General features: G+C 51.5%; 1 protein-coding gene across 3 annotated transcripts; it reads right to left on the bottom strand.

The window, feature by feature from the left end:
• Positions 1-136: 136 nt before the first annotated feature.
• Positions 137-12,823, bottom strand: DHX38 (DEAH-box helicase 38). 3 transcript variants are annotated; one of them, XM_081202557.1, is made up of 27 exons: positions 12,707-12,822; positions 12,095-12,434; positions 11,762-11,949; positions 11,553-11,669; positions 11,166-11,331; positions 10,920-11,038; positions 10,756-10,832; positions 10,250-10,405; positions 9,967-10,128; positions 9,770-9,877; positions 8,945-9,066; positions 8,705-8,842; positions 8,377-8,563; positions 7,996-8,181; positions 5,485-5,625; positions 5,271-5,381; positions 5,067-5,183; positions 4,144-4,251; positions 3,948-4,060; positions 3,591-3,799; positions 2,849-3,003; positions 2,572-2,727; positions 2,347-2,481; positions 1,253-1,378; positions 1,036-1,131; positions 434-555; positions 137-338 (listed from the first exon to the last, which is right to left on the bottom strand). In XM_081202557.1, exons 2-27 carry the CDS (start codon positions 12,421-12,423, stop codon positions 254-256), a joined length of 3,729 nt encoding a protein of 1,242 aa, XP_081058683.1. In that variant the 5' UTR covers positions 12,424-12,434; positions 12,707-12,822; the 3' UTR covers positions 137-253. The 3 variants fall into 3 exon arrangements, with proteins under 3 accessions (XP_081058683.1, XP_081058684.1, XP_081058685.1); XM_081202558.1 differs by having other exon boundaries at positions 12,095-12,766; XM_081202559.1 differs by lacking the exon at positions 137-338 and having other exon boundaries at positions 497-635; positions 12,707-12,823.

Raw genomic sequence — 12,823 nt, forward strand, 5'->3', positions numbered from 1 at the left:
GGAGGCAGGTGGCAGAAAGCAGGATGTCTTACAGCCCATTCATGGGCCGAGGGAGGGAAGGGCTCCCCACAGGTACACCCCAAACACACCTTGCACGAAGGAAGAGGCCAAACAAAAGCAACTGCTCAAAATCAGGTCAGGAAGCAGCAACATTTATATAAACAATAAAATTATTTTTTCCATGTCCATCCAAGGTGGGCTCTGCCCAACTAAGCACAGCAGGGTCTTCTGTACAGAGCTGGGAGGGCAGGGGTTACAGACCAAAGCGAGCTGGTGTGTGGCGTGGGGTGGCAGGCTGGCCTTGCTCCTTGCGTCCCGGCGTGTAGATCTTGTTGGACCTACAGGGAGGGGAGGAAGGAGATGTGTCAGAATCACACTGCTTGGCCCAAGCACGCACCCTCCTCTTTACCCACCCCTACTGAAAGAAGCATACCTGACGCTGCCCACCGGGTTGCGGCGCTCTTGCTCCTCTCGGCGGGCACGCAGCTGCTCTTCGGCCAGAGCCATCTCCTCCTCCATGGCTGAAGCTTCCTCTTTGGCCCTTCGGCGGCTCTCCTGGGGCAGAGCAAGCAGACTGAATGCAACTGAAGCAGGCAGGAGCTGACCTCACCCTTCCGACGTAGCACTCTTTTTTACTGGAATATGTTTCAAATTGACAAAGCAAGAGTGCACACTCAGGATACCCCAACACTTAAGGAACAGCTACACTAGCCTGAGTTAGGAGAGCCCATGACATGCTTTCCTGGATTAGACTTAAGGTCAGTGCTCCTTTGCGGAAACTGGCCAGGCAGCCTTAGGGAAGCCACAATATGCCTTTTGCCCCGCCCTGCTATACAGGACAAGTTTAGCTATGGGCACACAGGAACAGCCCCCTTGAAAGCTCTTCACCCCATCCACTACTTAAGGAAGGAGGGAGCCAAGCTCAGTCTGCTCCTCAGCATTACAGCAGCAGAAAAAAACACCAACCTTGAGAGCAGCTACAAAACAGGAGGACTGGTTCTGCAGCCACCAGCAGCTCCAGCTCAAATCCCTTACCTGACGAGACTTGCCAGCATGTTTGATGCTGTAGAACATGGGTCCCAATTCAGCCAGCCATTCACCATCCACTGCTGTGACACACTGCATGTACTCCTGTAGGGGGATAGACAGGAGGGTTGGTGGGGAAGCTGAGAGACACCCCCCTCCAATGACTAGGAAAGAAAGACCACAGCAAAGCTAACGGCGTTACAGGCAGCCCCCCCCCCCCACTCACCTTAGTGGTCATTACAAGCTCATGGTAGACAATGTAATCAGGTGTGTAGCCCATGCCAAAGAGCGAGCTGGTTGGATGCAGGTGGCAGGGCATTCCAGTGCGGACATTGACATACTCGCCAATCCCCTGAAGCAAAGAAGGAGCATGGTCAGCACAGTCCCAGCACAACCACCCACAGGCTCTGCCCTGGCACAACTGAGGCAGCTAAATCAGTCTAAGGGTGCTTCGGTAGTCCAGCATCCTGTTCTCATAGGGGCTGATCAGATTGGAAGTGGGACCCAAGCACAACACCAACTCTTCCCACTCACAGTTCCAGCAACAATGAGTCTGTGGCAAACCACCTCCGAGGCTGGTGGGAGTGTTAGCCTTCATAACATATACCTTTATCCTCCCTAAAAGATATTTCACACCACCTGCTACCTGATTCGTGTTTGCTGGGGAGTGAGCCAAGGAGCATCTCCATCAAAAGCAGGCACTCTACCATGAAGATGCTGCCCCCCCCCAGCATCTTCTAAATGACAGAACCAGGTCGGGGGGAATGAAGCAGAAGGAAAGGGGAAAGGGTTTTAAAAGGGTTAGGGGCACAATAGTAAAAGGAGGCTTCCAAACCAACTAATGGAAAAGTGTGAACGGCTAGACTTCTTAGCTGGTCTGAATCAGACTGGTGGTTTCCCCCCACCGCTGCTCTAGACAATCAAGAAGCAGCCTTTCAACGGACAGAAACCCAGCTAGGGATAAACCACTGCTGAGCTAGAAGGGACAATAAGTAGTGAGATCAACTATACAGGGATAAGGAAAGGGATAACATAGCCAGGGATGCCTTGTGGGCTGGAGCAGAAGATTGGCTCTTAGGAGTCCCTACATCAAATCCATAGCAGGAGTGACTGATTACAGGAAGAGGTACTGAAGCTGAACTCAGGTAGAACCAAGAAGGAAGATAAATGGGGGGGGGGGGGGGTTGGCTTTGAAGCACAGATTAAAAAACTCCTCTGGGTAGCGCCATCGTTTGCAACAGGGAGCATGATGTTCCTTATACCCACTTACTTGTCTACCTACCCAACCCAAAACACACCCCGGTGCAAGTTCTTGCTCACCTTCAGTTTGGCAGCCTGGTGAAAGTAGGCAGCACAGATGCACTTGCGAACAATATCCCAGTCAGTGCCACAGGATGCCAGGCTCATGCGTTGCTGCACCATAATGTCCTTCAGCTGTGCTCGCACCTCTCGCACCTGGAAGAGCAGCAAGAGCTGTCAAGCCTGGAGCCCACAGCCCCCTTCAGGTCCTTGCCCACCCCACTTTCCCCCTCTCCCAGCAGGCACCTTGCGCATGGCCTTGGCATGGATAAAGTGCTCGTTGCACCAAAGTGTAGAGTAGCTGTTGTTCTTCCATTGCAGGTAAACATTCAGGTAAGTCAAGTGATCACTCTCAGGAACAGCAAACTTCTCCCGCACCTGGTCACTCTCTTCCTCCCGGCCCTGCAGGGAAGGCAACAGGAAGGTGAAGAGAGGAGGAGGGAAGGAGGTGGCAATGCAGCCTGGCGGTTGCTAAGGTCCCAGGAACTGCCCAGCCCCTTCCCCGCTTTGAGATCAGGCTCACCTTGGGCCGGTAGAAAATGGCTGGAACAGAGAGCATGGAGACAATCAGCAGGATCTCTGAGCTGCAGCCCATGTCACAGGAAACGATCAGCATCTTGGAGAGAGCCGGATCAAGGGGGAACTCAACCATCAGACGCCCCGTGGATGTCAACCCACCTAAAGGGAAGGCAGCACTAATGAGACAGGCCTCCCAGCTGAGTGATATAAATAGAAAGGAATGTAAGCTCTTTTTATATGCAATAACAGCAGCAAGAATATTACTGGCCCAAAAATGGAAGCAAGAATTACCGACGATTGAAGAATGGAGGATGAAGTTAATGGACTATGCAGAACTAGATAAACTAACAGGAAGGATTCGAAACCAGCGGGACCAGAAATTCACAAAAGACCGGAGTAAATTTATGGACTATTTGAAAAGTATTTGTGAAGATCAGACGATGTTTGTAGGTTTGCAATAAGTTTTGTGAGGAGTATTATTGGAAGTATTGCAAAAATGGAGAAGGGGAAGGATGATTTGTTAAGAGATGTAAAGGCAATATAAAGTTAAGAAATGCATAAGTGGTTAAAACGGTGGATCATCAGAGGTGCTGATGGAAGTCTAAAAAGATTGTATAAGTGATAAGTTTTGTGGTACATTTTATAATTTATATGTTAAATTCAATTTTAAAAAAAAAAAAAATTTTAAAGAGACAGGCCTCCCAGCTATGCCACACCACATCACCTCACCAGGTTGCTCCCTCTACCTGTGTTGTCTAGTGCCCCAAGGATCCACAACTGGTACATGGAGTTTAGCATATTGTCTTCAGGAGGGGGGTCCATGAAGTGGAACTGCAGCAGGTCCTGCACACCCAAGGACTTGAGGAGCAGCACTACATTGGCCAAGTTGGTGCGCTGAATCTCTGGGACTGTGGTTGTCAGTAGTTCATTCTTGTATGCACTCTGGGTGTACAGCCTGTCCAGGAGAGAAAACAGCTGCTCAGATGGGGACAGCCCTGGGAGACCTGCCACCCCAGCAAAGTTAACTTCCGTAGTCAAAGACACACCCCTGACGCTCCCACCCAACGTTGGCAGGAGGGATGGCTCACACACACAGTTCCTACCTGAAACACTGACCTGGGCCCGTCCTTCCAGCTCGGCCCGAGCGCTGGTTTGCGTTGGCCTGGCTGATTGGGTAGATCTGCAATGCATCCATGCCAATTCGTGGGTTGAAGACCTGGGGCAAAAGAGGGAAGATGAGCCACGGTTTCAGCCTAAACCTGCAGGCTACAGAGCTCTGCACAACCCAACCCGCTTCACCTTCAGCTTGCAGTAGCCAGAGTCAATCACAAACATGATCCCGTCCACTGTCAGCGAGGTCTCTGCAATGTTGGTGGCCACAATGCACTTCCGAACGCCATCTGGTGCCTGCCAGAAACACAGGTGTCAATTGCAGAAGGTAACTTCCATCTCCTCCCAGGCCAAGGGAAGCTCTTTGAGCTAAACGCTTTGAACTCCCTAGCTCTCCACTTTAGCAAGCCTCTCAGGTCAGCACCAGCCAAGGGTCAAAGTCTCCTGCCTGGTCTTATCCACTGGTGCATAATACTGGGTGCTGATGCCCCACTGTCTACAAGACTCTTCCAAGTCGGTTTCATTCAGGTTTTCACCTGTTCTTTTCACTCCCTTGGTGCATGTTCAATGCTCTGCTCTACGGCCTTTGACCTGCTCTTCCATGACTCCAGTCTGCAGCTGCCCAGGTTCCGGGCCTAATTCCAGTTCTAACTGCTCCTGGCTGTTCATTGATAGCACTCTACTTTCCATGATGCTTTGGAACCAGTTGCCTCAAGACACCGATGTTGCTTCAGGAAAACTGGCAACTGCATTGCAACTCCACTACCTCTCTCCTTGTGCTTGGGCTGACCCGATACAAACTTTCAGGGCTCACACCTAACATAGCAGAACAAAGTCCTGAAACTACCTTGATGGGACACAACAACACACATTCCAAATAAGACAGCCTTCCTCTGCTATGTGTTAGAAAACACATGGCAAGAAGCCCCCGTACAAAAAACAGCAGCAGTTCCCAACCAAGCCTTCCAACTCATGTAATGCAGAAGACAAAAGATCAAGCAACAAGCTTAGGGGGAGGTGCAATTTTACTCCCCACAGAAACACACACCAACCCCTGCTCTTCAAGCACAGAAGGGAAATCTCTCTCTCTCTGACACAGCCCAGTTCAATACCTTCTGGAAAATCTTGGCCTGCAGATCAGATGGCAGCTGGGAGTAGATGGGCAAGACAGCCAGGGCAGGTGCATTCTCCAGCTCCTCCAGGTGCTCCACAATCTGTTCCGACGTGACCTGTGATGAGGAAGGTGAGAGTGAACTGCATGCAGGAGAGAGGGCACGGCTGGCAACTCAGGGGTTATTTTACTCAACAGTCTGCACCTCAATGTCCTCCTGGCCTGGCATGAAGATCAGAATATCCCCTGGGGCACTTGAGAGGTGGACTTGCAAGGCCTGTTTCACGGCTGCTTCCACATAGTCTTCTTGTGGGGTCTGAAAGAGAGAGGGAAGAGACTTAACACACCCTCCCGGCCACGGTCCAGAACCCTCCCAGAAAGTAAAAAGCAGACAAATCTCTGCTCTGATCTCTACATACCTTACTGAAGAGGACATCAACAGGAAAGGTGCGACCTGGAATGTGGAAAATGGGCACATTCCCAAAGAAAGCAGCAAACTTCTCTGCATCCATGGTGGCTGAAGTAACAATCAGCTTCAGGTCTGAGCGCCGGGCCACAACCTGTAGGAGGAAAAGAGGGCAGGTGTCACAAAAGATGGGAAGACTCACCTACCCTCAGAGCAAGGGAGAAGCACCACACAGCACATCTTTCCAAACATTGGATGCAGAAGTAGCCCATTTCATCCCCCTCTCAGATGGAAAGAAACAAAGATAAATATTCCTTCTTGTAACAAAGGGATTGTACTTGGCTGCATGGTGCTCTGTGTCAAAACTCTGCTTCCTTGTTACGAAAGCAAGAAGAGCTGCCTGAGTGACATAGGGGCAATGGGCACAAACGGCAGGCTTTGTCTCAGTTCCATCAACAAGTGAGAACAGCAAACCTCTTACTGTATTGCAATTCAGCAGCTTTACATCACAGGCTCCCTGTCTCTGCTCCACAATGGCCACTCTCAGGTCATGTATAAATTGTTTCTTGGGAGGCTAAAACAATTTCCCACCAACTTTTGAACATTGCTTTTATTATGTAAAAATTGTGTCCCTTTATTCCTTTTTGTTTTCTCCAAAGCAGACCGCAGTGCCAACTCTGTCCCCATGTCTACTCTGGCACTACTAGGGCAAGGCCTGAAAACATCACCCCAACAGGCATTCATTCACCTGCTCACTTCAAATGTAATCTATGCCACCTACTGTCAGCAGCTAGGAGCATCAAAACTAAACACTGGAGAGACATGTCAGGAGTGAACATGAACCACTGATACCAAACTGTATGGGAAACAGCCGCACTAGAAAAGCTAAGCAACAAACTGAAATTAGCACAGGGACATACAAAAGAGGATGCCTTCATCCTGGTGTGTTTCCCCCCGACATAAGACAACAACATAAACGCCCCCCCCCCCGACAGCACAGAAATTGATATGGCTAATTTGACCCAACAACTCCCAGCCCCTCACAAACAGGAACAAAATTCACTGCGACCAACCTAAAGCAATCAACCATGCTCTGGGCTCCTCAATCTCCTGCACCATCAATGAAAATAAATAAATAAATAGATAAAGAACCTATCCATGTGATGCCGACACAAAACGCGACGTGTACACTTTGCAAAAGAAGGAAATAACGCTACCTCCTTCTCTCCCTCACCTCTTCCCCACCCCACACTCACAATGCGTACGATAGCAGTATCTCTCACCAAATGTAACAACTGTAGAAAAAGCTCTATGAACTGAAAACAGAGGTGCTATATGTACCTTTGTTATCCGTGAAAATCTTTCAATAAAAAACAATTTTTAAAAATGTGATCCATGTTCATCACCTGCCAGAGAGGCCCTTCTGAATTCTACATAGGACAAACAGGCAAGTCTCAACACAAATGGCAAAAAGATCCAGTACTATAACTCCTGGGCTGAACCAAGACGAAGCATTTTTAACCCATTTTATGTATTAATTGGATTATAAATGTGAATTAATTAGGTACTTGCAACTGCCTTTTCTGCATTTCACTTCATTTTCACACTGCTTACAATACCCCTCCCTTGCAAACCATGTGTTTCTACTATAGCTGTGGATCAGAATTTTTAAATTATTATTTTTATTTAACAAAACTTATACAGTTGAACCTTGGATCCCGAACGCCTTGCAGTTCGAACATTTTGGCTCCCAAAAGCTGCAAACCTGGAAGTGAGTGTTCTAGTTTGCAAACGTTCTTTGGAACCCAAACGTCCGACATGACTTCCGCAGCTTCCGATTGGCTGCAGGAGCTTCCTGCAGCCAACTGGAAGCCGCGCCTTCGTTTCCAAACATTTTGGAAGTCAAACAGACTTCCGGAATGGATTCTATTCAGCTTCCAAGGTACCACTGTATACTGCTTGGTTGCAACAGAACCTCCAAGAGGCTTATGAGAAATAAAAATAATTAAGAACAAGCAGATAAAACATTTAAATGGCGACTAACATCAGCAGCAAAGCAAAAAGAGAGTAACACATGACAACATATACGTGCCTGGATAGGCTTGCCTAAACAAAAATGTTTTAAGCAGGTCCCAGAAAGAGTACAGCAAAGGTGCCTGCTGGATGCCAATAGGCAGAGAGTTCCAAATTGTAGGTGCTGCCACACTAAAATATTTGATTCTTTACAAGTGTGGAATGAGTATTGTGTGGCAGCTGTAATAGCGCCCATTCCATACATCAAAGCAGTCAAGTGGACACCTATGAGGTAAGGTCATCTCACAAGGATAACACTTCATTCATCTGATGTGAGATGAGTCCATGACAGCTTATTGTGCCATAATAAAGGTGCTAAAGGTGCCCCAAGACTCTCTGGGCTTTTTTCTGCACAAGACTCAAACAAGGGCTCCCCTTCTGGGACATTGCACTGTATAAGCAACTGAAGTCTAAGTGAATCCACCCACAGTCCCACCAAGCAAGTACTGACCTCACGCAGGAGGCCAAAGAGAACGTCTGTGTTGAGGGAGCGTTCATGCGCTTCATCCATAATAATAGCACTATAATGGTCAAGGTCGGCTTCGCGCAAAGACTCACGCAGCAGGATCCCATCCGTCATGTACTTGATCACAGTGTTCTCTGAAGTGCAATCCTCAAAGCGGATGGCATAGCCCACCTGAGAGATATCGGGGGCAGGGAGAGAAATATGTGAGAAGAACTTATCAAAAGACAACAAGCAGAGCACATCACGCCACGGGTGCAGTGATGAGGGACCATCTTACCTGCAGCTGAGCCAAACCCTTACCCCCCAGCACTGCCAATACAGGTGCTTCCTACTGGCCCCCTCCCCCCTGTGCCCTTCTGTGCTCACCTCCTCACCAAGGCTCACGCTCATCTCCTCACTGACACGCTTGGCCACTGACATCGCTGCCACCCGGCGGGGCTGCGTGCAGCCAATCAAGCCATAGTCCGTATAGCTGTCCTCGTGCAGGTACTGTGTCAATTGCGTGGTTTTCCCGCTGCCTGTCTCCCCCACCACAATCACAATGCTGTTGTCCCTGCAAGAAGAAGAGACAGGTTCTGACACCAGCTCCCCAAAGTTAGGCCCCTCGCCTGGACCCTGAGGTCTCTGCCCACCCAGTAAAGCAGAGAGAAGTTGCTGCTGAGGCTGAGGGCAAGGGACTGGGGAAAGGTCTCACCTAATGACTGTCAGCAGTTCCTGCTGCACAGCAAAGATGGGCAGATACTGCCTCTGCTCCACAATTGACTTCTTCTTGGCAAACTCACTGCTCGCTTCACTCTTCTCCTTCATGTGATCAGCAAATTTCTGTTCTGTCCTGAAAGGAGAGTTCAGGTGTTGTGGTCATCACCTCACAAGGCCCATCCTCCCTTGGAAGCCCTACTTGCTGCTGTCATCCTGCAGCAGGCGAGGCCCCTACCTGTAATCCACAGTGCCATCCTCTGCCAATTTTTGGTTGGGACCCTCTTCCTCTTCCTCCTTCTTGATGCCCATGATGTTCCCCAGTTTGGTGCCTGCCAACTCCCAATGCTTGTGCTGGGCCTGAAATGACAGTAACCACACACACACACACACACACACACACACACACACACACAGAGAGAGAGAGAGAGAAAGAGAGAGATCCATGAAAACTATTCAGACTTTGGCATGCTACAAACAGTGTTGGTTGTCCTACAGTTTACTCATCCCTGCTCTGAATGGTAGCCACACCTGCCCGTTAAACACAGCCTCTCTGCTGCCTCCTCTCAACACTAAATTGCAACTTGCCACTAAACTGCAACTTACTGACACCTGCAAAACCAGCACAATTCTGGACTTGACTATTGTTGTTTTGTGAGGAAGGGTAGCATAGAAACGTTTTCAATCATAAAATACAGTGGTACCTCGGGTTAAGTACTTAATTCATTCTGGAGGTCCGTTCTTAACCTGAAACTGTTCTTAACCTGAAGCACCACTTTAGCTAATGGGGCCTCCTGCTGCTGCCGCGCTGCCGGAGCTCAATTTCTGTTCTCATCCTGAAGCAAAGTTCTTAACCTGAAGCACTATTTCTGGGTTAGCAGAGTCTGTAACCTGAAGTGTATGTAACATGAGGTACCACTGTAAAGTCTCAAGCAGCTGCAGCTACATTCCTGCTTGGAAAGACAAGTTTGCCCCCAGCAGGCAAGTTTCCTTACTCAATGGAGATTAAGCCCACAAGAAGAGGGGGGGGGGGAGAGAGACCCAATAGAAACTCAGACTGTACCTTTTTGCGCTCCTTCTGTTCGCGGTGCTTGCGCACCAACTGGCTGCCTTTGCGGGCAATGATCGCCAGGTCGGAAGTTGCATCCTTGACAGGGATGACGGGCTCAGGCTAGAAGCAAGCAAGAAAAGTGATCCCTGCCCTGACTTCAACTCCCCCCTCCCTATTTGCTGCCACCACTTGTTTAGAGTCTGGCCTACCTGCTTCGTGAAGACAATGCGTCCATCCAGGAAGGGAGGCACCAGGTTGTGAACCAGAAGATGAACCTTCGCAGCGTTATCCTCCTCAAAGTCCTCGTCCACCTCCAGTCGGTGCACCACGCCGCTTGTCAGCATGCGGTTGGTCTCCCAGCGCTCATTATCCTACCAAGCAGAAAACAAGGCCAGGCCACTCAGCAGCCCCTCAGTTTTAAGGGAGCCTTTCCAGTGACAATGGTCATGTGTTCGCCACCACTGGGCGCCACCCTCTCCAGCACTCCCCTACCTCATTTATCTGCCTACGCTGAGCTGAGATGCGCTTCTGCTTTTGCTTCTGCAGGTGCTGTTCCCGCTTCCTCACGTACTCCTCTGATGAAGAAGCCAGGGGATTGTGGAACTCGTCGTAGCCCTCATCCATCATGTACCAGTCCCTGTCAGCTTGCTGAGGGTGGGGTGGGGGACAAGAAGAAAGTTTCAGCAATACAAGCCAGAGACACACTCTCACCAATCTTGTTCATTATGACACACCTCACTGGAGCTGAGCTGGCACTTTGGAAAAGGCAGCCTTCAATGGCCACCAAACACAGCCATTACCCACACAGGGCCTGAGCCCAAGAACACCCACATGTGACAACCACCAAGCCCTTCTCCTTCACTTCCAGCTCTCCCCTAAGAGAGAGCCAAACAACTCTGGGCACCCTCACTTTCCAAGGTACAAGATGAAGAAGATAAATAACCCTAGTGAAGGGGCGTCTGTTTGGGATCATTTGTTAAAGAGTGCTACACACTCACCCGCTGGTCATCTTCCCACTGCTGTTGCTCCTCCTCAGTTTCAAAAGCAATGCCATCCTCACCATCTTCACGCCTTCCTAAGAATGGAAAGTATCATGAAGGCCTGATTCTGGCCCCAGACTGCTGAGTCCTCCTCCCCCACTTCAGCTTTCCCAGTCCCTAACCTCTGCCTCTGGAGAGCCAAGGTGTTGCACCAGAGTGTCTTTGATGGTCAGCCCAGTCATTGTATTTGTATGAAGGCGTTGGCAATGGGGTGTCCTCTGGGTACTTGCTCCTGACAGACCTGTGAGAGCAGCCAGGAGAAACATAGTCAAGGGAATAGCCCAGAGGGCAAGGACTGCTTGCTCCAGCCAGGCTTCTTCAATCAGCCTCATTCCCCACAGCCCCAAGTTTGATTTGCACCTCCATACCGGTCACGATCACGCCGTTCGCTATCCCGGGAGGCAGATCCCCGGTGACTTCTCTCCGAGTCCCGGTAGGAGGGCGTGGGGGAGGGAGACTCCCACTGGGAGCGGCGTGAACTGTTGTAGCCACTGTCATCTTCCTCCCAGCTGGAGCGGGAAGGTGTAGCTGCATCTAGACACAAGAAGGAAACCACCAGTTGGCTTGGACTGCTCCCCCTTCTGCCACCCCAGCACCCTTTGCTCCCAGGGTCCCAGCACAACTGCCATGAAAATGTGCCACAGCCATGCATAGCCCAGCAGTTGCTCACCCAACCCCCTACACAGAGGAAGAAGACAACAGTCTACAGACACTCCCCATCATCCAGGTGGAGTGGGCAAATAGAGAGAGGGCACCTTTGGGTCGGTGGCGAGGACTCTCTGGTTCGTTCTTCCGACTACTGCTGCTCCTCTCTGAGGAGGCCTCTCTCTCTGAGCGGCTGCTGCTACTGCGTCGACTTCGGTCCCGCTCATCTGTGGAGGAAACCTATGATCAACCATGGCCCACCCAGTGAAAAGACCAGTGGCAGTCCTGGGGGGCGAAGCTACTCATGAGCAGGAATTACCTCGGTCCCGTTTGCGATCATGTTCCCGCTCCCGGCCGTGGTCCTTCTTGCGCTCTTTTTCCTCCTTGGAGGAGGCATAAACCCCATGCTCACGACGTTCCCTTTCCCGCTGCCGGCTGCGCTCCCAAAACTCCTCACTGACTCCTCCAGTGTGAGATGGTGTCTCCACACGGGCTGAGCGATAATGCCTGGAAAGTGGAAGAAGAGGAGGTCTGAGCTGTGGGGTAATCACCCACTGGGGAAGTTTTCACCCCAACAAATTCAGCTCTTGCTTTCTTCCCTAAGAAGTAGCTACCGTTGCAGAAAGAGCAGATTCCCAAGCCCTCCCCTCACCTGTCCTTGCGGCTGCTGCGCCCAGCTGGGTCGTCGTCCTCTTCCTCGCCGGCAGCGCCCTCGTCCTTGCCCTCAGCCCAGTCCTTATAGGAGGAGACCCGGGACCTCTTTCGGTCCTCAGCCCCGTTGTCCTTCTCCTCCCGCTCGCGGCGCTTCTGGGCGGCCAGGAGGTCCAGACCCAGCAGGGAGGTGCGGGGCGCCGGGATCTTGAAGACGTGCTGCTCCTCGGTGGCGCTTTTCTTCTTGATCAGGAGGCCGCCGACCTGCGTCTCCGGCTCCAGGCCCTCCAGCCGGTGCAGCGACGCCTCTTCCGCCGGGGTGTCCCCCATTGCAGGGCTCTCTGCGGGGAGCAAGGAGGCACTCGAGTGAGCGGGACGGGGACCGGGCGGCAAGGGGGGTGGCGCCTAACGGCGGCGGGGGAAATCGGGCTGCTGGAGGGGCTGCTCGGCCGTTCAGAGTCCCGCGAGACGCGCTGCCACTGGACGACACACCGCACTGAAAGCGGCAGCGGAAGCAGCAGCGCCGCCCAACCCGCTGGCCCGGCCTCGCTTCGCCTTCGGGACAGAGACGGGGACAGAGACGGGGGCAGAGCCCTGCCCGCCTCAGCCTCACCCTCCGCCGCCGCGCGGCCGCCGCTTCAAGGCCTGACCCTCCGCTTGCCGGGCGCCGCCATTGCCCGCCCCACAATGCCCCGCGACGGCAGCTGCGACGGCCTCTCCCCGCGCCATA

Source organism: Podarcis bocagei (assembly GCF_964188305.1).
Source record: "Podarcis bocagei genome assembly, chromosome: 7".
In the NCBI taxonomy this organism is placed as follows: Eukaryota; Metazoa; Chordata; class Lepidosauria; order Squamata; family Lacertidae; genus Podarcis; species Podarcis bocagei.

Coding starts and splice junctions, on each gene's coding strand:
- DHX38 (XM_081202557.1), bottom strand. CDS start 12,423: ATGGGGGACACCCCGGCGGAAGAGGCGTCGCTGCACCGGCTGGAGGGC. Junction 8,564..8,704: donor GAACTGCTGACAGTCATTAG/GTGAGACCTTTC, acceptor TTCTTCTTGCAG/GGACAACAGCATTGTGATTG. Junction 2,728..2,848: donor CCATTTTCTACCGGCCCAAG/GTGAGCCTGATC, acceptor CCTTCCCTGCAG/GGCCGGGAGGAAGAGAGTGA.